The following is a 27,451-nucleotide window of genomic DNA, read 5'->3' on the forward strand; positions in this document are numbered from 1 at the left end:
AAAGTCCACAGTGAGTTTTTTAGACTTACTGGCTTTATGTTATGTTCTGTCATGCAGTGTGAATTATGGGCTCTAATAAACACAGGTGTATGCGTTTCTAAATTATGCCCAATAAATTTAATGAAAAAACAATCTACATGGATAAATAACACTGCAGGCACTAAAAGAAAAATGTGTTTGTTTTGGTCTGGTCTGGGTTGAACTAGAAAAATCAAAACTGTTGTTTCCGCAGTATTTCTAGCACTGCACCACCAGATGCAAACAGATTTTAAGATGTCCAAACTGCCTCTCCTCTCACCTTTGCAACTGAAGTTTCTGTTTAAGATCAGCAAAGTACAAAGTTCTGCTGATGGCAGCGCAAAATTAAAACTCATTAAGGGAAGCTTTGATCTCTGCTGCTCAGTCACTTGACAGTTTTGTTACTTCAGTACATCCACCCTTGCTTACTGACACTTCCATCTGTGTTTGGTTGCATCTGATAGAAGTTGCTATAAATATTTATGAGTGGGAACTGATGCTGTTTAAAGATGTAGTTTCTTGTCTTCTAACCAAAGTTTTATGCTAATGGCTTCAACATTATGAGCTGTTTTATTAGATTTAAATCTGATATAGTTAAGCTGTGTCTGATTCTGCACTGGGTGGTGACTGTTCACTGTCTCCTGCAGATTTCCAGTCTGCTCAGCAACATCACAGGACCTGCAAGTCCATTGAACTTTCTTATTATCCACGGCACAGCAGATGGTGAGCATGGGAATAGATAAACATGATGAAGCAGATATGTAGCTGTAGAATTAAGTAGGGTTTACTGCCAAATTAACTGTAAATAAGTACATACTGACAATTCTTTTTTGCAAATTTAACATAAAAATGAATGCAAAGGAAAAAAAACTGTAAGTGTTAGTCTAACTATTGCATTTCTTTTATTTTACTGAATTCCTAACAATGCTCTGCATAATGGGGTGAATGGTTGTTGTGCAAAGTTATTGCATTGTAAATTGTCATTGCAACTCTTTGTTCTCTTGACAGCCAATGTTCATTTCCAGCATTCTGCTGAGTTGGTCAAACTGCTGTCTGCATCAAATGTTAACTACACTCTCCAGGTGACTTCTGCCATCTCCTCTCTGCATGACATTCATTTCAGTTCCCTAACAAGAGCGGACCCATGTGCTGTGTTTGTGAATTTATCAACCAGCCTTCTTATTTTTATTCTCTGAAGGTTGAAAAGTCATTTAACAAAAGCTTCTGCTTTCCCATGTGTCCATATCAGAAAACAGTGTGGTCAGATATGTGATGGTTTCTTTCTGCTGCACAAGATAATCAGGTCTTGGCAATTAAAGCAATGTTTGTGGACAGCTGCTTGTGTGAGCAGATGCTAGGCAACGTTTATATGAATAATTTTCCAAACAGTCTATTTTGTGTCAGCGAGATTTTACAAACTGTGGTTAAAGATAAAAAAAAAAAAAAAAATCCGTTTTAAATGTGGCCGGTTTCGCCTTCAAAATCATCTTCTCGTATAAGATGATAATTAGATAATTCAGTAAAAGTCCTGGCATGCCCCCTTGCATTTGTGCCTCTGCAGTGGTTACTGGATCTCCCCCAGTCTGTTAAAACTGTGATCCTTCAGCTTGATTTTCATTTGCATTAGTTGGGTACACAAAACTGCATGTGACATCTTTTGATTCTTTCTCTGTATGAGAAAGTGCTTATTTCAAACTGAAACATTGTCAGAAAAACTAGCCACAAAGACCTATGAAGAATAAAAATAAATAAATAAATCTAATGGCAACACCCATGGTGCTGAAATAAGTTAAGAGCCATTACTATTGAATTTATATAAATGACAATTAATATTATTAATTAGAAAGAAACAACTGCACTACGAGTGCACTGATGTGCAAGCTCCACATTAAAGGTAAATTTAAATATTATAGGCTTCAGTGCATTTAAGTCTGACACAGTCTTGTAGTCTGATGATGGAGATGTGGAAATCACTTTTAAATGAGGCCAGATTAAAGAGAAATGTTAAGGCACTGGCATTGGCACATGAAATATGATAAACAGTTGAAAACTGTAACTGATCAATTTTCAGTCTTTTAGTTGGAGTTCCAGCAGTGTAGAACTGACATGGCAGCAGATTAATACCAGCATTAAAACAGATGACATATTTTCTGAATCATCATCTGAATGCGTTCACATTCATGTGACGTTGTGACTTACACTACACTACTGTAACTTCCATCACAGCTTTCTTTAGTGGCATTAGTAAGGTATGCCTCGGCGGGTTGCGTATAAAAGGGCAGCTACTTTGTAATGTTATGTTCTTTTGGAAATGAAGCAGTGAAAACTGTAAGAAAAAAAAAACTTAATCTGCTCCAGACCAAGTTATACACTCTTTTAAACTGGCTACCACAGTGATGTAGCCAATTAAAAAGAGGTATTTAAAATAAAAACTAATTTAATGGTACAGCTCAGACCCCTACACTTCTGTTCTTTTGAGATACTTTTCATACTAAAAAGGAATTCGGTGTATACTCATGTTATAAGTCAAGTTTCTCTCATTTCTACCAGCTGTTGATCAGCAGGAGGGTGTAAAGTCATTAAAATAAATGTATATGCCATCTCCCTGCACTCAGATGCATGCTACTCCCCCGAACATGATCGTGATGGTCACATGTCATGTTTAACACCCACTGCTCAACAAAATTGTACAAAAAAATCACAACACTTTGAAAACTCCTCAGATCTCCATGGGAAAATCATGCTGGATTTTTATTCTGATTATTAATTCTGGAATGCTGTAGCAAATGCCAATCAGTCTCTGTGGTGTGAGCACAGGGCCCACTAGAAGATGTTGGTACCTCAGACCACCCTCATAAAGTCTGTTTCTGATTGTTTAGTCAGATACATTCACAGCAGTGCCCTGCTAGCCAAATGCAAAAAAAAAAAAAAAAAAAAAAAAAAAAAACATAAAAAAAACACCAAAGAACTTGCAAAGCCATTACTATTTTGGGGGTTCTCTAATTCCCATCCTCTCATTGTTACCCCTCTAGTAACTGTTGCACTAGAGGAGCTTTTAAAAACACCAAAGCAGCTGAAACTGATTGACAGCCCCTCTGCTGCTCAACTGAACAGATCAATATCATATCAAAGTTAAGTTATAAAATGTAACTGATGCTAAACTCTGATTAAAAAGTGTTCCTTTAATTTTTAAATTAGTTTATTACAGTAATTGTATTCTTCAACATGAGTGTCTCAATTCCTTTATACACTTTAGATTGATTCTATATAGTCACTGTATTTGCATATTTTATTTGGGGTGGTGCGGAGTGTGGATCCTGATGACCATAGGGTAGCACTGGAGCATGTTTGCTATGTTGTTACCTCTGAACAGTTTCTGCTCAAATGTGTAAAGAGAAAACACAAGTAGCCCAGCCTGAACTCTCACAATTCCTGCTTAGTCAGTACATTATAACCACTTGCCTAATAGTGTTAGCATGTTAGTCCTTTGAGCGCATCCAGTGGTTAGAGTCTACAAGACAAGTGAAGGTTCCCTGTGCTATATGGCAAAAAGATCTTAGCAGGAGATCCTTAGCCGCAGATCAGAACATACTGTCACCAGTTCATCCGTTCATTGTTTTCTTGTCTTTCATCAATGTCAGCTGATTATTACCAATGCTAACTGGTATTTGCTGGTGTAGTTTTGTTGGCTGTACTATGATGTTAATATCAAGGCAATGTTTTATTTTGTTTTTGGAACTCCTTTCTTTCACTTAGAATATACATCATTTCTATGTTTTTTATTACAAAGAAATAATGACTCTCCTTTCCATTTCCTTCTGACTAGATATTCCCAGATGAAGGACACAACATTATTTCAGTAAAGAGTCAACACTACTTTCTGAGCTCAGTGCTGAACTTTTTCAACCGCTGCTTTGAGGAGGGGTACAATGAAGATGATTAGCTCCAAGTAAGCTCCTGTGGTAAGGTGGTTTTATGGAGAGTGCGCTGGAGCAACTGCTGTAGTGAGCCAGCGATGAGAGGTTGTGTTTCCCTGAACATCTGCTGCCTGATAAAAATGATTAATAAAACCCCACTGACCTATAATATTTAAGTTAGGTCCCTTCACATTTGTTGGAATGCAAAGAAAGTTAGAGCAGTGAATCTGAGGTTGTGGGGAAAAACAAAAGATAGGTTAATATTATACTACCATTTAGAGTTCTGTTTTGAATGTTTGTACCATGTAATGCATACAAATGTCAGGGAATCAAAGAAACTTGTATTTTTTTTTGTATCTTTCCTGAAATCTACTGTGAATTCATGTGAATACATTCTGTGAACAGAGAAAAATCACCTATAAATCCACCAAATCGTATCACTATCAGACCGAATCACCAAACAGTTCCTGCAGGTGCCTTTACCTCATATAGTCTTTTCTGAGCTTCGGGCAAACACAGCAATACAAAAATATCGTATGACAATATGTAACAGAGAGTGAAATGGGGTTTAGCCATGCTGTTTAAATCAGGTAAAGAAAACCTTTAATATGAAAGTTTCAAAAAGGAAGTTACTGTGAGTCTTAGTTTTTTGTATTTCTTCTTTTATCTTTGTTAGAAGGAACCTGTGTGTCTGTTCAAGATGAATCTGCTATTTGGGTGCACATTGCCATGTGACATATTAAAAGTATTAATTGTGTTATTCAGGGAAGATTTCTTAGTTTAACAATATCTTCATCTATGTTTTTAGAAATAGATGAATAAATTTCAGATGTTTGTGACCAGCTTGAACCTTTACTGTTCCACACAGTGTTTAATATCCACAAAATGTGAAAAGAAATTAAAGTGGAGAATGGAGAAAGTTCATGTGTAAGATAAGCAGTCTATGCTGTACAGTGCGCTTTGGCCACAACAGAACTCCTGTAATAAATACTGCATCTTTCCTTCAGTAGCAAACTGATTGTTTGTTGACCATAACCCTGTGCTGCTCACACTTCTACACTTGCCTGACAAACTGCATCTCATGTACCATATATATATTGCCCTCTGTAGTTGACATTTGTATACTTGGAAACATTTGTACGCTCAAATAAACTGACAAACTTGACATTTTTAGATCTGTGTGTTGCATTAATAGATTATTTTGATTTTAAAGTGACAGTGCATATATTCATGAAGCTCCAAGGTCACTCTAATGTAACGAGTATAGTATAGATCACTGAAATGTTCCCCTTTGCTTCAGCGATACAGAGTGATATGACTGGATCAATGGCAATTTTGCAGCTGGGGCTCATACAGAGCTGTCAGGATGTGCTAAGCATAGCAAATGGCATGCAGATTAAAAGCTGATGAGTAGGGAGTCTCCATAATAGTTCAAGGTTTTTTTTTCCAGCTTTTATAAGTTGTATTATCATCAGTTATATTATGCTGACATAGTGTCAGTTGCTGTACTAACATAGCACTGCTAAACCATTCAACTAAGTAAGGAAAAACATGAATCCAGCATTACTTTAAGACATGAAGGTCAAAAAATCTGAACATTTTCAAGAAATGTGGTGGGACTGGCTCTCTGAGTATTGCCTTTAGAAAAGAAGAGTGGTGCTTACAAAAAGATATGTTCATTAGAAGCACCAGTTCTGCAAATTTACCAATTAGCCGCATCCAATGAGAATCCATAACAATGCTTCCCAGCGATACATCTAAACATCAGCTGAGACGTTTAGATATGAGACCAATACTGAATGACAACAAGGCTTTGCAGGTAAAACTCTTGGAGATTTACTCAGAATTTAAAGTAACAGTTCATCAACATAGATATCGCAGCATCCTGCAGAGATCCACCGTTTCATTTGCAGCTTCTGTAACAGCTCTTTGCTAGCCTGATTAAGTCTGATTTAGGCTCAAATCACCTTTAAGCCGAAAGTACCTAACAGTGACAATGTTAAGCAAATAAGCACACCTCTCAAAGTATTACTAGTAAGGAAAGGGAATTCAAGTAAAATGAAATTTGATCATCATTGGGAACTTTTAAAACATCATATTATGTGGTGGAAATGTGCTGCAGTTATTAAACTGATGTTGTGATCACATCGTTTTCTCAAGTTAAAAAATGTTTAAGGAGAGTAACATTCAGACTGATAAGAGCAGTGTTATTGTTTGTTTGCAGATGTTTAAAAGTGGGTACTTGTTGTGTGAATGTGTATAAAAGGTTTTTTTTCCATCCTCTACACAGTATATGTTTAACTTCTGTTACTCTTTTAGGGTGAGGCCTAGACTTTGGTGGTGTTCAAGCCAAATGCTAAAAATGCTCAAACTAACCCTCTGCATGTCTTCTCTCACTGCCTTTGAACACACCCTCACCCCATCCTGTGTCTTTAAACAGGAAGTTTTTCCTTGCCACTGTCGCCAAGTCCTTGCTCAGAGGGGGGGTTGTTTGCTGTTTGGGTTTTTCTCTGTATCATTGTAGGGTCTTTACCTTAAAATACAAGGCACCTTGTGGAATGTTGTTGTGATTTCATCCTACATAAATAAAATTAAAGCCTTGACTGATCTTTGTGATCTGTATTCTTGATTTGGCAAATACTTTATGTTCAATGCCCTTCCTGATCCAACCTTCCCGATTTATCTGGGCTTTGGAATGGCACTTGAAGAACACTGGCTTGTTGCTTTGTAGTTCCACGCAACCAAGCACTGTTCTTAAATGCTTCTCCAATTTGGGAGCTGAAGCATATTGCAGCTGCCATAGGTCAAGAAGCATGCTACACCCTGGACAGGTTACCAGTCCATCGCACTTACACCTACAGTCAATTTATCATCACCAGTTAACCTAATGAGCATGTGTTTGGACTGTGGGAGAAAGCATGATTTCCCAGAGAGAATCCACAGAGACACGTGGAGAAAATACAAAGTCCAGTTTAAGAAGCCAGAAACTGTAATTTTTAAAATGTCATAAATGCATTTTGGCCTTGCAGTTCTTCTTTCAAAGCTTACCAAACAGGTGAAGAGTCCACAAAAAGAGGTAGATGTTAGCCCAAATGTAACCATGTCACCAGTAACTTTAGAACTGAAAGATCTAAAACTGTGAGTTGACTTTGTTCGGTTGTCCTATTATTTTCTTTAGATCTGCGTTGACATCATGTGGTTATCAAGATTTTTTTTCTCATTAGACAAGAAAGAAAAACAAAGTCTCCATTGGGAGCGTCATCTTCAGGAGATGACTAACAGGACTTTCAGAGAAGAGAAATATTTGTTTGTCGTTAAACACCTACTGATCACTGTTGGTGTTAAAATAGACCTTTTCACAACATCTTCCATCTGGCTAGGTTGCCATGTTGATGCATTCCTCCTTAAAAAACGACCAATAATGTTTGTTTTGAGCTCTGAACCACCATAGCTGTTACACATTTTGCTGGCTACTACAAATTTAAGAATTAACATCTGCTTGGTCATTCAGGCTTGTAAGTGCAGGCAGTGATTAATGCACACAGACATGCAGTGTTGATGCAAGTATGTTTGACTTTAAATAAGAAGATCTTGCCTGCTAAATCATTAATGCAGGTAGCCCATGGCCATGACAGATGACTGGGTCTCTTTAATGTGACTGCCAAGGTAACAAACAAATGAAACTTTAGATTGAATTGCTCAGTCCTGCAAACAAATGCAGCCGATTTGGTTCTCTGTTATTTGTGTTCAATCCACCAGAATAACTCAAAGGTTTTTTTTTTGTTTAGTTTTTTTTTTACATTTTTTTTTTTTTTACATTTTTTATTATTATTATTATTTATTTATAATCATCACTAGAGGACAATCACAATAACCCCAAAACCTCAACCCTCAACCCTTCCCTTTTAAAACAGCAAAAAGAACGAGAACAAGCATTACAAAATCCATCCTAAGAAGAAAATCAACAGCTTGAAAGAAAACAGAAAAGAAATGAAAGTACAAGACGTCCAGGTCAAATCAATCCATCCCCATAGACTAAACTTTCTATGAGATCTGACATCTTAAAAATATATTTATGTACACACTCTGCTGTATTGTACTGTACAAAATGTGGCAACACTTGACACATTCCCTGTAGACATGCAAACACCTTACTGACACTGTAAAATTCCCCATCTTAGTTCTTTTTTTGAATGTCTTTTAGTGTCCAAAAATACGTGAAATGGTTCTTTACTCTGGTGGAGATGCATTGGAAAATGATCTCACACCTTTTTAAACTTGTGCAATTTGATTTAAGGGTTCAAATCACATATTAAGATGGAGAGCTTTTTCAGTGTGGCCTGAAACTGAAATTACTATATGGCCTATAAACCTGTTATCTTCATCCCAAACTTAAGAGTTTCTAAACTGACTGCAACACCGTGTCTCGAGGACCTGAGTTGACATAGGTTAACATGACACTGCTAATGGATGACTACCACTGCCAGCAAGTAATATTACAGTATGTTGAACCTCATAAGGCATTGTACATGTCTACACAAGACTGCTGTACAATAAAGTGTGACCTCTAAACACTGTTTCCATTCAGGGTGGGCGATGGCAGAGGGTTTCAGCAGGAAATTGCACTTATTCAGGATCTGCTCAGGTTGTAGTGAACTTGCGTGACTAAACATTTTTGCAGATGACTGGAGCATTTCCTTGTGCAACGATACAACAACCAAAAGAGAAGTGAGATCAAAGGTGTATATCGGTGTTCTTGTCTTCCAAAGTGTCGCAGTACCACAAAGGAGACTGACATGGCAAGAATGAGTGAAGCTGAAAGGCGAAGGGGGGAAAAAGAACCATGCACTTGGTTAAGTGTGAATGACTGCAGCTCGGAGAACCTGCAGCAGATCTTCAGTGTGCTTTGCCGAGAAACTGAGCGTCCCAAAACTGAAATGACTCTATGCTAGACGACAGTTCGCGCCTCAAGTCCCGGCAATGCGAGTGTCACTTGTTGTGTCCTTTAGCTATCTTTTTCATCACATTTACACATACACAGACACACACACAGGAGTGCTCATACACACACACATACGCACGCACACACACACATACACACTTTGGGAGCATCAGCAGCTCTACCCCAGTGTCCTTTTCTGGCTAAACACTTGGTCCAAACACGAAAGGCCTTGACGGATTTCAGCAAAATTCTTCAAGCTCTGCCAAAGGTCTGACTCCCAAAGACACATTCCTACTCCTCTTCTTCCTCCTCTTCATCGGGTAGTGGTAGCAACTCCTCCTTCAGACACTCCCTGTAGAAACTGGTCAGTGTGGTGTAGAGGTGCTGACGACTCTGCTGAGACAGGAAGTGTCCCTCATCTGGGTAGATCTGGTGGGTAAAAGACATGGAAAACAGCTTTCAGGGTACTTTGATTGCACACAACCATCTCAGGTTTGTGGAGTCTTTTTTGTGTCTTTTAGCTTATTGTTTTTGTTCACTCTCATTCCTCTCATGTTCTTTGCTTCTATTAGTGGGACTAAACTAAAAAGCTTTGAAAACACAGTACAGACTAGTTCCTTTGCACCAAACAGAAGTAAGACAAAGTTATTGACTTTCTAGTTAATATATAGGGGTATTTAGCAGCTAAAAGGGCAGCTGTTTTGTGGAGGAAAAATGAAAACAGTGCTAAAAGAGAAAAATAACATTTGACATAATCTGCACTTCGATTCACTGGGTGGCCAGAAACACAACTTGCTCTTGCTCAAAGTGTACTGTTACTCAAACATTTCATTTCATTGACTTGTGCAGTGATATATAATCATTGTCTATTCCATTAGAATCCCACAGCTGCGTCTTCTGCTGTATAGCCTGGCTTCTGGGCAGAGTGAGGTGGGATTACCTCCTATTTTGCATCACATTTAAACAAAGTGCCAAAATTAATAGCAGAGTAGAGTTAATTTCATAAAGTGGAATACTTTAACCCCTCCCAATCAAAGCCTAAAACTATGCAGCAACTGAGAGAAAAAGTAAAAAAACAACACAAAACACAAAGGTCTGAATTAAATTATGGTCATCTACCTTCCACTTTACCAACCTCCGTATGGACTCTTGTAAGACAACTATTGTCTCTCAGCATTCAGTATTGCTGTGGTGCACTGGCGGCACGGACATCTTGCCGTCAGTGCACCACAGCCACTGGTGTTTCTGCAACACCATTAGCATCTAAAAGAATGGGATCAGAGCACGTTGAAAAAATCCTTGACGTAATCTTGCAACTTAGGAGATTTCTAGTAATGCAGTGGTTAAAACATACACCATGTAACTTCAATTCTCTCAGTCTGAACCCTTGTCATATTTTGTTTCTTTCACACACATGCGTTCTTGTCAAGAAGCATCATAAAATGCCAATTTGTTAGTGCCTCATCAGTGAAAACAAGGTTGCTTTTAATGCTGTACCTCTAATGCAGCACCAACTGCAATATAGGCAGCTGAGAGATAACGGTCACATTTTAGAGACCTACCAAGGCCACATTAGGAGGCTGAATAAGCCTCCTAATGTGGTTTCTTAGCCACAAGGTTCATCTCCTGTTTGGAATCTGCACTTGAAACTTACAACCCAATCTTACTAACCCACTACCAAAGGGAAGCTTTTGCATAACTGAGACATGTCAGTGACTTTCAAAGAACAACACACGTTTGTCACAGTTTCCTGGGAATCAGAACAAGCTGGACGTGCATTTAGAAAAGACAACAGCTTGGACTGTATCTCTGTAAGTTATCTTTACTGCTTATTTTAAAGAAAACCTTACATAATGAGCAGGTGCTATATTTAGGATGCACAACTTTGCTATATGAGCTCCACCACACGTTATTCTAGTCAAGCGACAACTATAAGATGCTCTGCCTAACACTAATCATGCCAGAGCTATGAGATCAACATGCTCCTGTTATGCTTTCTTTTTTAACACAACCTAAACAGGACATTTCGTTAAAATTCATAGTTCATAATTCATTGAACAAAGACACCATTTTTGCAGTTGTGCTTTGGTACACTACCACAGGGGATTTTAAATGAAGTAATCAAGATGCGATCAAAGTATAGATTTTCTACTTCATTTATTTGCATCAACTTGCATTTTTATAGCTTATATGTGATACCCAAAGAAATGTCAGTGTGAGGGAGGCTATGCAAAATATATATTTAGAGCAGATAGGATCAAAGTAAAAAAGAAATGAAAATTTACTCGTAATTGTCTTAATTAATTAAAAAAAAAATTTAATAAGGACGCTTCCGTGAATATTAAATGGTTAAAATCAAGGTATGGCCAAAGAATACTGAAAATATTCTGTAAAAAAAAAAACCAACCTAATATGGAAAGTCTTTTATTTAAAAAATGTATTTATTTTATTTTGACACTGTATAACAGTTGAGCCATTTATCATTGCCATAGGTCATTGTTTTCTACCAAATGCACTCTAAAAACCTAGTGATGACATCTCTGGGTTACACACCTGCATTGAGTAGTTTGCTCCAACTTTCACAAGGTTCTTGACGAGCTCAGCAGTGTGCTGGAAGTGGATATTGGCTGGGAGTAAAAAGAGAAAAATGTCAGCAAGATTCAGCCTGAATCCTAACTGGGGAAAAAAACAGACAATCAGATTCTGGGAGAATGGAAATGCCTCAACAAATCCGACATGCATGGTTAATCAGGGAATGTTTTCCTCTGGAAATCCCAGCATCAATTTAGATAACCCACTTTTCCATTTATCTTTTGATTAAAAAGCATTTGCCTCATTACCTTCCAGGATTGCATGCCTCTTTGTGCTCAGCAGTGATGCACCACAGATAGCGTATTTTCATTTTTATCTACGATTTATTTTGCTTCTTACCATCTGCTGTGCCATGCACCAGCATCAGTGTCTGTTCCCTAAGAGCTTGAACATTCTGCAGCACACTGGAAAACTGCGAGAAAGAGTGGGGAGATAATTAATTGATAGATATGCTAACTGGCATTGAGAAATGAAAATAAAAAAAGATGCAGAATGTGATCAAATGAATGGCACTGTACTAAATTACATTCTACATACAGACACACACCGACAGAGTCATTCAAATTAATTCGAGATCTTTAAGTGATAAGGCATCTCCCACAGATATTATTTTCTGTTCTTGAAATATCACAGATTGCATAAATTATGAGGAAAATGTAAGGTGTGGTACAGCAGAAGCCATGAAATACTTGTCAGGGTCAGATTTGTTGTTTGTGCTTGTGCAAAAAAGTGTTTTGTTCTTCTTCACTGCCTCCTTCCTATCACACTGGGAGGAAAGTACATCTGATAGCTGAACATCAAGAGGCCTGAGAGCGACAGTCTCGCTGCGGCTGAAACCCCCCCCCCCCCCCAAACTTCGGCATGTGATCTGACACACCGGAGTTCAGAGTAACCAAAGACAGATGAGTGACAAAATCCTACAGAGCATTAAAAAAGAAAAAAAGAAAAAGTAAAGCAAAGCATCGCTGCCTCTGACTTTGATAGCAGCTGCTTTCAGTAACTGCAGGAGCTTAACTGTAGGTGTGTCATTGATGTTAACGTTTTCAAAGATCAACAGGAAACATGCTCGTGGAAGCAGTAAACACGCACCTGATATCTGCTGTCATCCCGTAATGGCATGCCGAGGTATCGTTCAGAGAACGCTGACGCTGTGCAAATGAGAAGTGAGACAATCTTAACAGTGCTACTAGCACACAGTGCTTCAGCTGCAGCTAAGTACCTGCACAAAGTGGAGATCCTGGTATTCAGGGTCCAAATTAAATACTTTTAGTAAAAAGGAAAGCAGCTTGTGGTGGTGAAAAAGTCATCTGTGTCATCTCAGTGTTGCAGAGGACAATGTTTACAGTGGTCAGATTCATCTCACACTCAGATTTCAGAAATAAACAGGTCATTTTTAGTGAGAGGCTAAAGGAGAAGAATAAAGTTTACATTTATTCAGTTTATTAATAAATGATCTAGGTTTACTTTGTCACTTTACTGTGTACTTTAATTGGTTGAATTGCCCGTTAATCATCAGATGTTGCAGACATGAGCTATGTCTTTTTCATTTGCTTCTGACCGTTAGAAATACAGATTAGTTTTTGGCTGTCATTGACATATTGAGCACTGCTCAATATGGAGAATTAAGTTTTGCTTTTGGGTGTAGACATGAGTCTAAATTGTTACACATGAGATGCATAATTCATGTTTGGGAAAATATACTGAGGTTTTAATGAATAAAGATGATGATGCAATATGGTGATGATAAATCAGGACCAACCGTTTCATGATTGTCTAAAAATGCTCTATTCTGGTAAACTCATAGGAGCTGTTAAAGTTGGGAGCTCACACAGTGCAAATGACAACAAGGGGAGTACAATCACAAAGCACGGAAATAAGAAAAAGCAGGAGACAAGACACAGGTGAAAACAATCAGGGAATTAGAGGGAAGACAGAGACAAAATATTACTGCATCTCTACTTTCCTTGCCATTTTTCCTTGGCCTTCATGAGAAACACTTAATGAGACCAAAGAGGAGTGATAAAGTGATAAAGACTAAGAGAAAGAGAAACTCAATGTGGAGAGAGTCCAACCACACTAGGGATAAATCTGTTCTTCATGAAAGACAACACCTGGACAGCAAGCACTTCATGACAGCATTTTAATGTTCTAACCTTGGGGTTCAATGATTAAAAATTCAAAATACATATCAGTAGGTTAGGGTATGAAACGGACAATATGCTCCACCACTTTTCCAACTATGCTGATCTTTTAAGGAATGGTTGGATATTGCATCACTATAAATTGTAGGATGATATTATCTCCTCTCCTCTTGCTTAGTATCTGAAGAATTCAAACAGTTGTTATGAGTGCCAGAATGAAACCTTCCTAACCAAAGCAGACTATTCAAATGTACCCATGAAGCTAGGACTTATTTGACATGCAAGGAAGAACAATTCCCAAAGCGAAACAAGAAGCAGAAACAAGGAAGACGAGGGAGCTAACCCAGAGGGAAAACATGGGAAAACAACAACAATGAAACACTGGGGACACTAAAAAGTATAAAGATAAAAAGAATATCACTTAAAAAAACAAAAATGCAGAACCAGAACATGTTCAATAGTACTGTGTTACAGTATAGAGAAATAAAGTATATTCTGTGCACATTAGTAACTAGAATATTCAAGCCAAATAAAACTGGTGTGGTACATAATGCTGCCTATATATATTATATATTTATTGTTGTGGACCAACACAATGGTCTGAAATTCCACAATGTATGAAATCCACAGGAAAGTCCACCACAGCAGTTTTACTGATCTTTACTTACATTTGCTTTGCAGCTTGTAAAATGTATCTTTAATGTGAATTAACCTCTTTTGAGAGATGTTTTACTCACCATAGAGTTTCCAGTCGGTCACTGGTGACATTGCACACGCACATTTAAACAGGCTGTCAGTAGACTTCAGCATCATTAATGTTATGTAGGCTCCATATCCCTAAGTGAGCAAACACAAACATTTATTCATCTCTAATTGCTGAAATCCATCGAGTGTAAAAATGAACTTGGAATCAATCTCTGGAGTCACTCAGTAGAAATTTTACTAAGTAGCTTCTTGGCACTTAATAATTTCAGCAATGGAAGTAAGAATAGAATTTAGATGGTCGCAAATTAAAAGTAGAAAAATGGAGGAAAAAAAGGAGGCTCACCTTTCCAAACACTGCTATCCTTGTCCGGTCAATGTATGGAAACTTCATCATGTAACTGGAAAAACACACACATGCTATATGACCTACAGAACTTCTTAAATGTGGTTGCATGGGAGGAACCAAGAACTGGATATCAATAAATATAAAAAAAAAAAAAACACTTGAAAAATCGCAGAAACTTCAGTGAGTTCTAATGATTTTATTCTTGGATACATCTCCTGCCTTCATAAACATGCATGAGACGATATGACTGCACCATCAATTTGAGCACAAGAGTAAAGCAAATGATTTTAAATCCCGAGAGTCCTCCTCCTGCCTAAAGAAGGTTAAAAAAAAAAATCAACTGTATATGTGTAAAGTCTGATATGAAACTGATATTAAAACAGAATCAAAAATCCAAAATCACAAATCACCCCTGACCCTCACTCCACTCACTCCACTATGTCATCTGCAAGGATCATAGTCGACCTGTACAACATCACTGCGCAAACAAGAAGCAGCTCAGAGCTAATATCTGATACAATCCCACCCTGTAACTTTTACACACCTCACCATTGTCTCATTGTCCTCATACATGTCTTTCACCACCTCTTCCACTCCTGTGTTCCTCATACAACACTTCCTCTCTTGCAACCCTCTCATATGCTTTCTCTAGACCCAAAGACATTGCAGCTCCTTTTGACCTTCTTTATAATTCTCGATCAACAAACTCACAGGAAAGATCACATCGCAAGACCCAAATCAAAAAGCATCATAACGTTACATGTTGAGTCTGGCTAAATGCAAAAATGCTAATGGTGACCCTGCCCCGACTCCTAAGAGACTAGAGTCCATCCTCAGTGTGCACCATATTCTTGCTGTGCCTGACTCTCCCTGTTTTGACTATAAAATGCAAATTAAGCAGAGTGTCTATAAACTTCAAAGAGTTCTGTGGGACAAAGAGGCTGACAGGATTTTATTTTTTTAATTAGCATGAACGAGCAGAGAATTTATAGTCCACTGATCACTTATTGCAACTTACTGTACAAACAGTAGCAACAACAACTACTGCCTTACTACTGCCTTGCCCACCAGCAAAGTGCTTTGTTTGTGTACAACATGTGAATTTGACGATTAAATAATAAAAAAAAAACTATAACCTGTTTTATTTATTCATTTTAACATTGATCAATTCCTGTAAGATGACACTGAGAAAGTTTGATAGTCATCACTTGGACAAAAGGTTCCAAAGTGTCTGTTCATAGAGGGGAATAAGCTTTTGTTTTGGACGTATCGTGGGGTTCTCTCCTGGAAGAGTGACAATCTTGCTCCACTTGGTGGGAGCAATTTCCGGTGTAGCACAAACAAGCAGTGGAAAAAACATGGAGTTTACTGAGTAAATATGATTTTTATTGGGAAAAATCAAAAAAAGTTAGTTGATCCTGTTATGCTCACCATTTTATCAAAATTGTATTTGAAACTGTTTCACTGTTCATGAATGAAAACAACCTTTGGGGTTTTTTAACTAATGAAATGGACCATGAAAAACTTTGAGAACCACTGGCTTAAATTAATTGTAATAATTGTATTATACAAATATTAGAGTAACGATCAACATATGATTTTGACACTTGCTTTTTAAGTTACTTATAATTACTTTGGCGTTATAAATATGCATAGTAAAGTATTCTTTATCCATCATTAAATATGTCTGAAGGGTTACAAACTGAATATATATCTATATATATTTTTTTAGTCAGGGGAGTTGTGACAGTTTTTGCATAGATTTTTTGATCATCCATTAAGATAAACATTCTGAATTTGTTGTTATTTAGGTATTTTTTGGAAATAACAGCAAAGGAAATCAGTATCTTACAGTATTTAACAAAGGTATGTATTGTCTGCTGTTAAATCCATGTGCTGTCTGAACTGGCAGCTCCTAAACCAAATAATGAAACATCCAGAACCTCTTATGATTTCATCTGAAACTGTTTACACTATGGTTTCCAATTTAAGTCTAGTCTATATTATGTCAAAAGGAATTTATCTGGAACTTTTATTCTTTAAAGGATTTCTTCCTTTATTCTTGACTTGATAACCATTTTCAAGACTTTAATTAGACACAGTAGTGCAGAAATATTCAGATCAAATAAAAAGAGGATGGCATTCTGCTTTAAATTCCAAACTGAGTTACAAAGCTCTTGTTCAGGGGATTTGCACATATTTTGAATTTTTTATCTCAAAGTACAAGAATAAAAAGTAAAAAGTAAAATAAAATGGATGTGATAACATACTCCACTGCTGCAATCTGGTCCTGAACATCAACAGTTCCCAGTCTCTGGTGAACTTCGTGCAGTATCCTTTGACCCTGGAAGCCGCCGCCCCGGCCGTCCAGACGGGCCACGATGATGTTGTCAGAGCTGACGAGGACCGAGTCCCAGCTGAGGGAGAAACGGTCACTCACAGCCTGACCTCCAGGGGCGCCGTCACTGAACAGAGAACAAACATAATCAGGCACTTTCAGGCAGCATGAAGCCGCATTGGTCATATAACCTCTGTAACTGGCAGAAATTCCTTTTTGAGCTGATACAACTTCCACAGTAAAAGATGTCTAAAAATGAAAGAAAAAATTATGAAAGACAAATTTCAAAATTTTCACTCTCTGCTTGTTACCTTGGCTGTCAACATGTAGCTAAGCAATGTAGGGAGGAAATGAGAAAACAAGTAAAAAAAACACTGTGTGTGTGTGCAATGACATCATAGTGTTATAGTGGTTGGTGGTAAGATAGCGCCACATTAATCAAGTGCAGATTAATTGCAATCACCCTAACCATCCTAGGGCTGGTCAGTTTTCTGGAAGAAACCCTGCTTTTCCAATTAGGTTGTCATCCTGAAGCCTGTGACAAACAACAAACGCACAGCTTGCACCACAAACATCCTTCATCTTGTTCCACTGCTCCTCGGTGGGCAGCAACCTTCAGGGAGTCATTAGAACTCTTTGGACTGAAAGTACCTAATAACAGGCTTACGGTATTTATCAAAATACTATTAAGGAATTTGTTCAAGTTTAGCATTTTTGCTCATTTGTTTTACTTTCAAAAGTTACCTCAGAAGTTGGTCTAATCTACTTTGAGTTAAGACAAGTACTTCTAAGACTTCTAAGCTGATTCTTTCTAAAGACTGAAATAGCTTTTTTCATAATGCAACATGTGACCCAGTGCAAAGGTATGGTACATTGACTTATTTTTAGCTGTTTAACAGTTAACAATAATGTTTATTTTCCTTCATCTGGACCTTAGTGCAACCTTTCAGTTTTATTATATACATTTTATATGACAGAAAATAAGGAAAATAGGTTCTCTTTACAATCACTCTGGCATAGAACACTTCATCCTGTCAGTGATTATTTTTGCTTTTATTGGTTCATTATTCAAATGGATATGAAAAAGACTGAATCACAGGTTGCCACAAAGGTACGCTGTGATTGACTTAACATGACCCCGGTTATTTTACATGCAAATTACGGTCAGGAGTGTGATTACAACTGGAAACGAATGCATTAAATATTCATACATTTTCTGTTCTCTCTTACTTGACCAAGGACTGTGAGATATAGTAGAAAGCACATGTGATACATACACGACCAACAGAAGTCCATAGTGGCGGGAATCAGAGAAGTCTGGTGGGTACGAGATCTTCAAAGGTAAATCTGTAACAAGAAATGAGAGAAAAGTCGATGTATTGCAGTTCACCAGTGAGTTACACTAACACCACAGAAACCTACACTTCAGTTCAGTTCATTTTTATTTCAAACATATACATTCACCAACATTTCATAAAATCTTTCCATGCAGTTGTTTGAAAAGGAGTAGGCAGAAGTATATACTTATTTAGCCCTACCCCCTCACTTCCTCACCAAAATGTTCCATTGGAACAGTTCTGAAGTCTGTCAGCTGGATCCTTTTGTACTTCAAGGCTGCCTTCAGCAAAGAGTTGTTCTCAAGGATGTAGTAATCTGTAAAGATGAGGGCAATGTGTTTAAAAGATGAAAGAGTGCAAAAATTGTTGTCAATAATCTGAATGCAAATGACCTGTACGGAATTGTCTTTTGAGGCTGTGATGTAATGAGATGAGATGGAAAGTGTATGTCAGACAAATAAGATCTGATTCTAGGGGATTGTTTCTGAAATAGTCTTATTTTGTGGCAAATTCATAGAGAGAGCTGAATAACTACAATAATGTAGCCAATATTAAACTTGGATGAGCACAGAAAAATAAATTCAAAAAGTTCAATTTCTGAAAGGCATTCTACACACAGCAGCTTCTGGCCTCAAAAACAGGAGTCCCACTATTTTCTCCACATGTAATGAACAGTGACTCTCTGATTTGGCCATTTTTCCATTCAAGCCATCTGAACAGCAGCTAAATGAAATGGAATTCATCCAGCATTTCTAATAGAAAACCCAAAATCAATAGACGTCTCATTATGAAACCGCCAGAGGCCTTGAGTTCCCAGCTGTGGATGGAGGCACTGTCCTAATAACCCTGTGCAAATTGCTTTTTCTGCAGCACAGCTGTTAACTTTTTCTTTTCTTTTTTTTTTTTTTTTTTGTTGTTGTTGTTGTTTTTTTTTCCTTGGGAGACAACACATACATGTGGATAACGAGAAAAAGAGTGTGTGTGTCCATTTTCATGCCAAAAATAGAAGAAAGAAATCTGGATTTGTTGACTGTGTGGTCAATGGAAGAGCCTACAACCTGGAAAAATTGGTGGTGGGTGACTGAGTGCAGTAAATTGTTTTTTGCTGTCGGAGACTGATTGCAAGTAGTTGTGACGACCAACTTATCAACCAGACTTTGGGCACGCGGCACCCTCAACCCCTACTCTTTGACAATGAGCAGAGTGGTTTCCAGTGTTTCAGGCTTTTAGTCACATTTGTATACATAGATCAGTACACAGTGAAAGCATCTCTCCCAGTCTTTTCTCAGCAGTGTACACACATTGAGAGCAACATTCATGCTTCTTCATTTTTTGTACCTCCTTCTATAGGTGCAGTTATATAACTCATGTGTATCAAAATGTACCTTCCACAAAGCTACAACTTCCCAGACAAGGAAACTGCAAGTTGATTGCACATGTTCGCAATCACTTTGTTTGCATCGTAGTCTCCAACCACTATTTTCCCGAGTGTGACTGTCGTGTGAGCTCTGCTGGCTCTGACGTACGACCAGATTCAAGAGGAAATACTTGTCAGCTTGTATTTAGGTCTTATACCAACTACATTTCCTTGGCCTAATGCCCACCCAGCCACTTACAAAATCGACTGTCAGGCAAGGATAGGAATCTGACGCTGCATGTGAGGATATTTACAGAAACTCTTTACTATTTGCTTTTATTTCCAGAAAAGATGGGATTGTTTTAGGTAAAAGAGAGACTCTGTTACAGTTTTTTTTTTACAGTTTTAAATGCTTGAAAAGATGTTTAGTTCCCTCTATTTCCGCATTTAGGTGTGGCTTTAATGAGTAAATGTCTTGAACTGTACCGATGTAAATCAGGACATGTGGGTTGCTGACCCCTCTCCAGAAATCATACCTTTTACTAAATGGGACTCATTCTATTTTAGGATTTTCCCTACTTTAAACAGATAAGGGTTAGTAATATTTGAATCTCACGGTACACCTGGTTAGAAGTAGTTTGCCTGCCTTAATTTTTTGTGGCACAGATTCAACAAGGTGCTGGAGACATTCCTCAACAATTCTGGTCCATATTGACATGATGGCATCACACAGTTGCTGCATATTTGTCAGCTGCACATCCATGATGGGAATCTTCCAATCCAACACATCCCACATTCCACGCATGCTGTATTGGTTTGAGATCGGGTGACTATTGAGGCCACTTGAGTACAAGGAATGCATTGTCATGTTCAAGAAACCAGTTTCAGATCATCTGAGCTTTGAGACGTGTTGTGTTATCCTGCTGGAAGCAGTCATCACAATATGGGTGCACTGAACCCATGTGAAATGTGGCCTCAGTTTCTTGTTCTTTGCTGATGGGAGTGGCATGTGGTGTGGTCTTCTGCTATTGTAGTCCATCTACTTCAAGGTTCAAAATGCTTTTCTGCATACTTCAGTTGTAAAAAGTAGTTATTTGAGTTACTGTTGCCTTCCTGGGGCTTTTTTTTTCACCTCTGACATCAACAAGGCTTTATGATCCAGAGAACTGATGCTCACTGGATATTTTCTCTTTTTCTGATAATTTTCTATACAATCAGCAGTTTCTGAAATACTCAGACCAACCCGTCTGGCACCAATATTGTCACTTTCAAAATTACTGATGTAATTTTTCTTCTCCATTCTGATGCTAAGAATCAGCAGGACATCCATGTCTACATGCCAGAGTTGCTGTTGGGTCTGCGCTTCCACAGGCCCCGCTGGTTTAGAGACTTATTCCCATTAACGAAGCAAGATGAACAGTAATCGAACAATTTTACTTGCTAGCAAGGGACGCTGGTCGGAACCAGGCTCTTGGAGCTGAACGCTCCTCACCTGTTTCCTAGCTAACTTTAAATAAACAGCCTTCCTTGCAGCCTTTTATTGACTACAGTTACAGTTTACATAGGCACCACCCATTGTAACACCCCCTGTGGTGTGTCGTGCCCTTGTATATGTGTGTATGCATGTGCGAGAATGTGTGTGTGTGTGTGTGTGTGTGTGTGTGTGTGTGTGTGTGTGTGTGTGTGTGTGTGTGTGTGTGTGTGTGTGTGTGTGTGTGTAGGTGCCCGTGAGTGTTTGTGTTTGTGGGTGCATTTGTGTGACCTCCTGCTCACCAAAGGGTCATAAAGGCAGGAAGTTTACTTAACAAGAAAACAGAACCTTCACCTAGGATGTGCCTATAATAAAACACTACAGCCTCCCCCACCATTCAACAGGCTGGGGAGGGAGTCAGAAACAAAGGAATGTCTTTGATCACATAGTTTGCACCAAGACTTACAAATTTAAGTAACACAATGACAACATTTAACAATTTGACTCTAACAGTTGCTTTCATGTGATTGGCAGATGTCAACATTTGCATTGATAAGTGGCTGAATATGTATACCTAAAAAGTGCATATTCATAAATTACCTGAATACTTATAAATTTGCCTTATTAAGTCTACTAAGCCGAGCTTCTAAGCTCTCTGAACTTCTCTAACTTGCTTGCTTCAGCCTGGAAAATTCATCTTGGTCATGAAGTTCCAGAAATGTTGTCATTAGCATAGAGGCTACTTGTTGTGACTGTCAGTTCCATTCATAAAAATTGGGAAAGAAAAACAGAAGAGTTTCTTTGCTCTGTGAGAAATTTCCTTTTTATCAGTGAAATCTATATTTGTTACAAATTCTCCGAAACACAGCGACCAGTGACTCTTTGGCAGTCACCCAAAGGGGAAGACAGTAACAGAGATTTTGGCTGAAAATAACTGTGGTGAACAGGAACATCGGGTAAGTCTTATGAGATTTGACTTTGTCGTCTATTTTTGTTTGGAAATGTTTCTACAACACTTACACTTAAACTCAAAATAGATTCAAATTAAAGCAGTCAGTTCCATGAATACACCCTCCTCCACCCACCCATGTTGCTTGTCAAGGGAAAATAACATTTACAGTTCTTGCAAGAGGCCTATTGTGTTTGAATGTCGCCTCATTCACAAACTCTGAGTTACTTTTTCTAAAATGTGAGATACAAATAAACTTACTTGAATTATTCAGACTGTGTAGGATCACAGTAGGTGCTCCTGGACCTGAAAGGAGACAAAAAGAGCATCTAAGTAATTTAAGCAATTTCCAGCATCTTTATTATCATGACTGGAGACATTTCCTGTTAGGATGCCTGGGTCGTTGACCCAGGGTTTTTGAGTTTATTATATTATTTATAATTTCTAGTCTTTGGGTTTTTGTTAGAGTCATGTCTTATGGTTTGTTTCTGTGTAATCCTTAGTTGCTGTCTCCCCTGTCCGCTATATCCCTGTTTCCAGTCAGTGGCTGTGTCTGCCCTGGTCCCACGTCTCTGTTCCCTCTGTTGTAGTGCCTGCATGTGAGTCTGTCTTTTGTTCAGTGTGTGTTATGCGTTTCCTGTTTTACTTTGAAGGTCTCTGTCTTATCTCAGTGTGTTCCGTTTACGCTTCCTTGTCTCGTCAGTTCTGATTTGCCCCAGCTGTGTTTCCCTCCTGTTGTCCATTCCCTGATTGCTCCCTCTATGTATTTAAGCCCTGTGTTTCAGTTTGTCATTGTCGCGATCTACCTTTATCTTGCTGTGTGTTTTGTCTGCGTAGGTGTATTTTGTATTCTTAGTTTTTGTTACCCTTTTGAGTTCAGCATTAAAGCTGTTTTGAGTTACTTTCTGTCTCCGGAGTCTGCACTTTGGGTCCTTCTCCTGCCTGCACACAGCCGTCACATAACATTTCCACCTGACAGTTTGCCCAATTACGATTAAATGGTATTTAATATATGTAAAGGGGCTCCTTTAAAGCTGCTCTAAAAGGCCACTGTAGGCAGCTGTTATGTCACCTTCCCTATATTTTCTTAAATCAATTAGGGGTTAAAGGTCACTCGAGATGCCTCCCTAATATCAAATTAAGCCAGTACTTGTTAATGCCCTTCTCTAATATACTTTGTCAGAGGTTAATAGGATGGCAGGTGTGCTGTACTTAAAGCTCTCCTTTCTTTGAGTTAAAACACAAACCAACTTTTCCTTTATTTCCTTGCACTTATCTGTTGGTGGGCTGTATTAGTTTTGACCCAATGTTACACAGAGAAATGGCTTCATTTTGTGCATGTACCTGCTAGAAAACAGTAAACCAATCAGATCACTTTATGAGTGGGTTTAAGAGGCTTGTGCTGATGAAAACAGGTGTGAGAAGAAGCTTGTCAGGATTACGTGAACTTGGCCTTTGGAAGACAACAAGCTTTCTCCATTATTTTTATTGCTTTTGGGAAAGGGAATGCAGTTATTGTCCAATATATCATCACGCCAAAGCCCAAATGCCTCCTGCGCATGAAGAGCTTTCAGCTGTTCAAAATAAATTGAAACCACAAACAATATGAGTTACCCCTCATTAAATAATCTACTTGTTGCCCAATAATACTCCCTAAAAGCGATTACACACAATGTAGTCGCTAATTATTCATTTTATGACTCTCATTTCAAACTGATGAGAGATTAATTTTAAACTGAATCAGGAGGGTGACAGATCATGACTAGCAAACCCAGGCATGTGCCAGACAAATAAATGGATGCTGAATAAATAAGGAACGTAAAACACAACATAATCCTAATTTGATTTTTTTTAAACCAGCAGCCATCTGCAGCTATGTTGTAATAGAATGAAGCGCCACACAAATTGCTTTAGATGGTTAAAATTGTAAAGATTTAATTTTTATTAATGTAACTGTCCATTTAGGTGATACAGGCCAGATGCCATGATGTGGAATCATCCCAACATCATGTAAGTATCTGCATGTGCTGATGTATCGTAACGTGGTCTGGCGAAGAAGGATCGGCTAGCAGGTCTAGTGGACATGTGGTGTGGAGGCTAGCCGGAAAACTTGGAGGCCAGTCAGTTAAATAGAACAAAAGACCTTTATGTGCCGTTAACAGAAGAAAACCATACAAGCCAGGTCTCCATAGCTCCATCCTATTCGTACATACATGTGCCGGGGGTTAGGCAGTCGCTGGTGCCAGCCCGTTACAATGGTAAGGTCTTTCTAAACAGATGCACGGGCAACAGCATGCTTGGCTGTAATGGCTGCCGCTGCATTCACACTAGGATACTCTGCAACTACTACAATAATAGAATGACACCCCCTAGTGGTGCTATACCATAATAAGGGTTGTTACAGTATAGTTGTTCAATTCTAGCTCTTTGGTTGGCATAGACAGCAGGCTATGAAGCTCATCAGCCTGAGGACTGGAATGAAAGAAAATGTCAATACTGCTGTGTTAGTTTTGGGTAAGTTATGAAGCTGCAAGTGTGTAACAACAGCAAAAAAAGTCAGAAAGTTTCATTTGGAATTCAGCAGGCAGAAAAAGTAATTTTAAAAGAGCAGGATTGCATTCAAATATTCTCTTGACATCCACCGGAGAGGTGTGCTACAAAACGAGATTAATGGGTTAGTGAAGTGCGTCGAGCTTAAAGTCAGAGTTTTGAGTGTCGTGAAGACAGATGCCTTTTTACCTGGGTGGGTCACCATGGTAACTTTTGCTGAACATACATCCTGATCTGAAGCTGGTTGGGTTCAGAGTTTCAGTTAAAAATTGCCTGTCTGTATCTGTTCTTTTCATTACCATACGCTCTAAGTGTTATAAAGATGTTCAGCAGAAGAAATGCATTTGATAAACAGATGTAACCTCTAAAGGTATGCCAACACTGTGTGTCGCATTATCACAGGAATCTGCACGTCTATCTTCAGTTGATGAAAATGTATCAATTATGTTTTTAAGCTTGGTCCTCATTTGCTTTCAAGTCTGTTTTACACCACGCTAATAAAACACAGATAAGAAAACTCAGTCAGTCTGTTGATTACCAGCAAAAACTTTTGTTTATCTGGCTGCAAACTATAGGACAGTCAGTGCTGTGTGTGCTGAGGAGCATTTAATGTTTAGAGTTTCAGAGCTCTAATGTGCAGCTGTCAGAGCAATAAAATAAACATGTTTACTTAAGAGTTATTCTCATTTTATTTGCAGCAGCATCGTTGCATTTGGCTGCTTTATTTTTCATATCCTTTATAGATCCTTATCACCTGTATGTCTGATAATTGGATTTGGAGTGCTGCACTCAATGCATCCACTATGTGCAGATGGAAAGCGAAATGACACTTCAAATGCCTCCTTTTATGTGTGCATGCACATAGCCTGAAGCAGTGTGGCTGATAACCACTGTCATGAATACCCGTTATCTCTGAGTTGGGTTGTAGGTTTTGTTGAACCAGCTAAAGTAAAGAAAGCCCAGATATGTTTAATTGCTTTGCAGTACACAGCTCAGGTCTGTTGTGAACTCATTTAGTTAGTTTGGCTGTACTTTCTGAATCAAGACTTTTTTATAATAAGTCTCATATTTGCATTTTGAACTTGCAATTCTTCTTTAATAGTTTTTCCCATTTGGGAATGCCAAACAAGCAAATATTTCATAAAGAGATGGGGGTGTTAACCTAACCTTAACCCCTGTGTGTATTACTGGTAGCCTGCATGTTGTTAAGAGGTTAAATTCATTCCCTGATCTAACAACGTGGGTGGAAGCAGACTGTTGTCTGCACCAGACTGTTGTGATTCTCTAAATCACGCCCACGTTTGAACCTCAGAGTCAAATCCCTGAACTATTTTATAATATAATTTTTCATAATAAGACCCCAATCACTTGGAAGTCTGTCACCCTATGAAAGCCAAAGACACTCTGACAGCAATTTGAAAGGGCATTTCATAGCAGGAAAACTGGATGGCCCTTAAAGTGAGATACTGGTTGGCCTACCTTTACAGTCGAGGATAATGTGCTGGTTCGTGGGGCTGATGTCAGCGTCGAAGTACAAACAGTGGGCTTTATTCAGTTCACATGTTAAACACCGTCGGGGGAACAGGCCCACAGTTTTAACACTGAGAAGAGAAGAGCATTTAAAAAACAGAAAAAGAGACAAAGCACATAAAACTTTTTGAGTAAGAAAGTAAAGGACATATTTCTTGATCTTTTTTCATGATAACTCCCCTGAAGCGAACAAACCAGTAATAAATCATATCCAACTGGAAAGTATTACCTGTCTCGTTACAGGCTAGTATAGTTTACTCTTTTACATAAAGCACATTTTTCACAGTTTTTTGGCATTTTTATATTTAACCAGTAGTCAGAAAAATAACTGGGAGGTGATTAATAATACAAATTTTATGTGTGAACTGGTGATAAAGTGGCCAAAATATTCAGATTAATCTCTACTAGTTCCAAAAAGTCAACCATATATCAATGTAAGAATAATGTGACAATTGTGAAAGTGAAAAATTCTTTGCAACCATTTTTTAAATATTTTTTTTTATCCCATGTTCATCATCATCATCATGTGAGTAAATTTACTACTAATAAAAGTCCCTTGAGTTCTCATGATATAAGTTCGAAAAGTTTTTAATCATTTTATAAAAATTATTTAATTAATAATAATGATGCAAACCTGAAAAGCTGCCGTCTCCGTGGTGAACCCTCAGTGCTGAGAAAATAACTGTTAGAGGACATAAAAGATAATTAGTGCAAACAGACATGCTAAATTAAACACAGAAGCTCATTATGTCCTTGTTTTCTTTGTTTAAGCGAAATTCATACATTTAATTACTAAAACACACATGTGCCATGTGTGGCATCCACAGTGAACCAAGGAGAAAAGGAGACAATTCAGTACTAACTACTTTGTTCATTATCAACCCAACTCTTGTTATTGTTGTTTTTTTTCTTTAAATTAAAATTTTCTATTTGTTTGTGGCTAAAAACATTTAAGATCAGCACTCTGGTCAGCTCTATTCGATCTTTTAAAAACACAACAGCATTAGATTAGCTAAGTAAGATTCAGTAACGCATGCTTGTGGTCACAGACTTGGCAAAACACATCACTGCTTGAAACTCTGTGATTAGAGGAATTATGAATAGGAGGGTACAAATTTCACCTTAACAAGCTCCTAATTTCTTAGAGAAGTAAAACAGAACAATCAAACAGATGGACAATAATAAAACTGAAATAAAATTACAATTAGAATAAGAGAAACAGAGTGGAAAAAGAAAAGTCATCTTTTAAGTTGGTTTT

General features: G+C 38.1%; 2 protein-coding genes across 4 annotated transcripts in view; one reads left to right on the plus strand and one right to left on the minus strand.

The window, feature by feature from the left end:
• The window catches only part of LOC308410398 (inactive dipeptidyl peptidase 10-like), a 146,828-nt gene extending 140,997 nt beyond the window's left edge, over positions 1-5,831 (plus strand). The window contains exons 24-26 of the mRNA XM_080903703.1: positions 666-741; positions 1,027-1,100; positions 3,845-5,831. Of these exons, the coding sequence (XP_080759829.1) occupies positions 666-741; positions 1,027-1,100; positions 3,845-3,961 (267 nt within the window). The 3' untranslated portion in view covers positions 3,962-5,831. The remainder of the gene's footprint in view (positions 1-665; positions 742-1,026; positions 1,101-3,844) is intronic.
• Positions 5,832-7,666: 1,835 nt separating this feature from the next.
• Positions 7,667-27,451, minus strand: part of LOC308410602 (inactive dipeptidyl peptidase 10-like) — a 270,936-nt gene continuing 251,151 nt past the window's right edge. For all 3 annotated transcript variants that reach the window (XM_080904051.1, XM_080904052.1, XM_080904053.1), the window contains 12 exons: positions 26,828-26,875; positions 26,143-26,264; positions 22,375-22,419; positions 18,554-18,652; positions 18,277-18,346; positions 16,932-17,126; positions 14,659-14,713; positions 14,348-14,447; positions 12,559-12,617; positions 11,809-11,881; positions 11,431-11,504; positions 7,667-9,306 (listed from right to left, as the gene is read on the minus strand). In XM_080904051.1, coding sequence (XP_080760177.1) covers positions 9,169-9,306; positions 11,431-11,504; positions 11,809-11,881; positions 12,559-12,617; positions 14,348-14,447; positions 14,659-14,713; positions 16,932-17,126; positions 18,277-18,346; positions 18,554-18,652; positions 22,375-22,419; positions 26,143-26,264; positions 26,828-26,875 — 1,078 coding nt within the window. In that variant the 3' untranslated portion in view covers positions 7,667-9,168. The remainder of the gene's footprint in view (positions 9,307-11,430; positions 11,505-11,808; positions 11,882-12,558; positions 12,618-14,347; positions 14,448-14,658; positions 14,714-16,931; positions 17,127-18,276; positions 18,347-18,553; positions 18,653-22,374; positions 22,420-26,142; positions 26,265-26,827; positions 26,876-27,451) is intronic.

Source organism: Rhamphochromis sp. 'chilingali' (assembly GCF_963969265.1).
Source record: "Rhamphochromis sp. 'chilingali' genome assembly, chromosome: 14".
Classification (NCBI taxonomy): Eukaryota; Metazoa; Chordata; class Actinopteri; order Cichliformes; family Cichlidae; genus Rhamphochromis; species Rhamphochromis sp. 'chilingali'.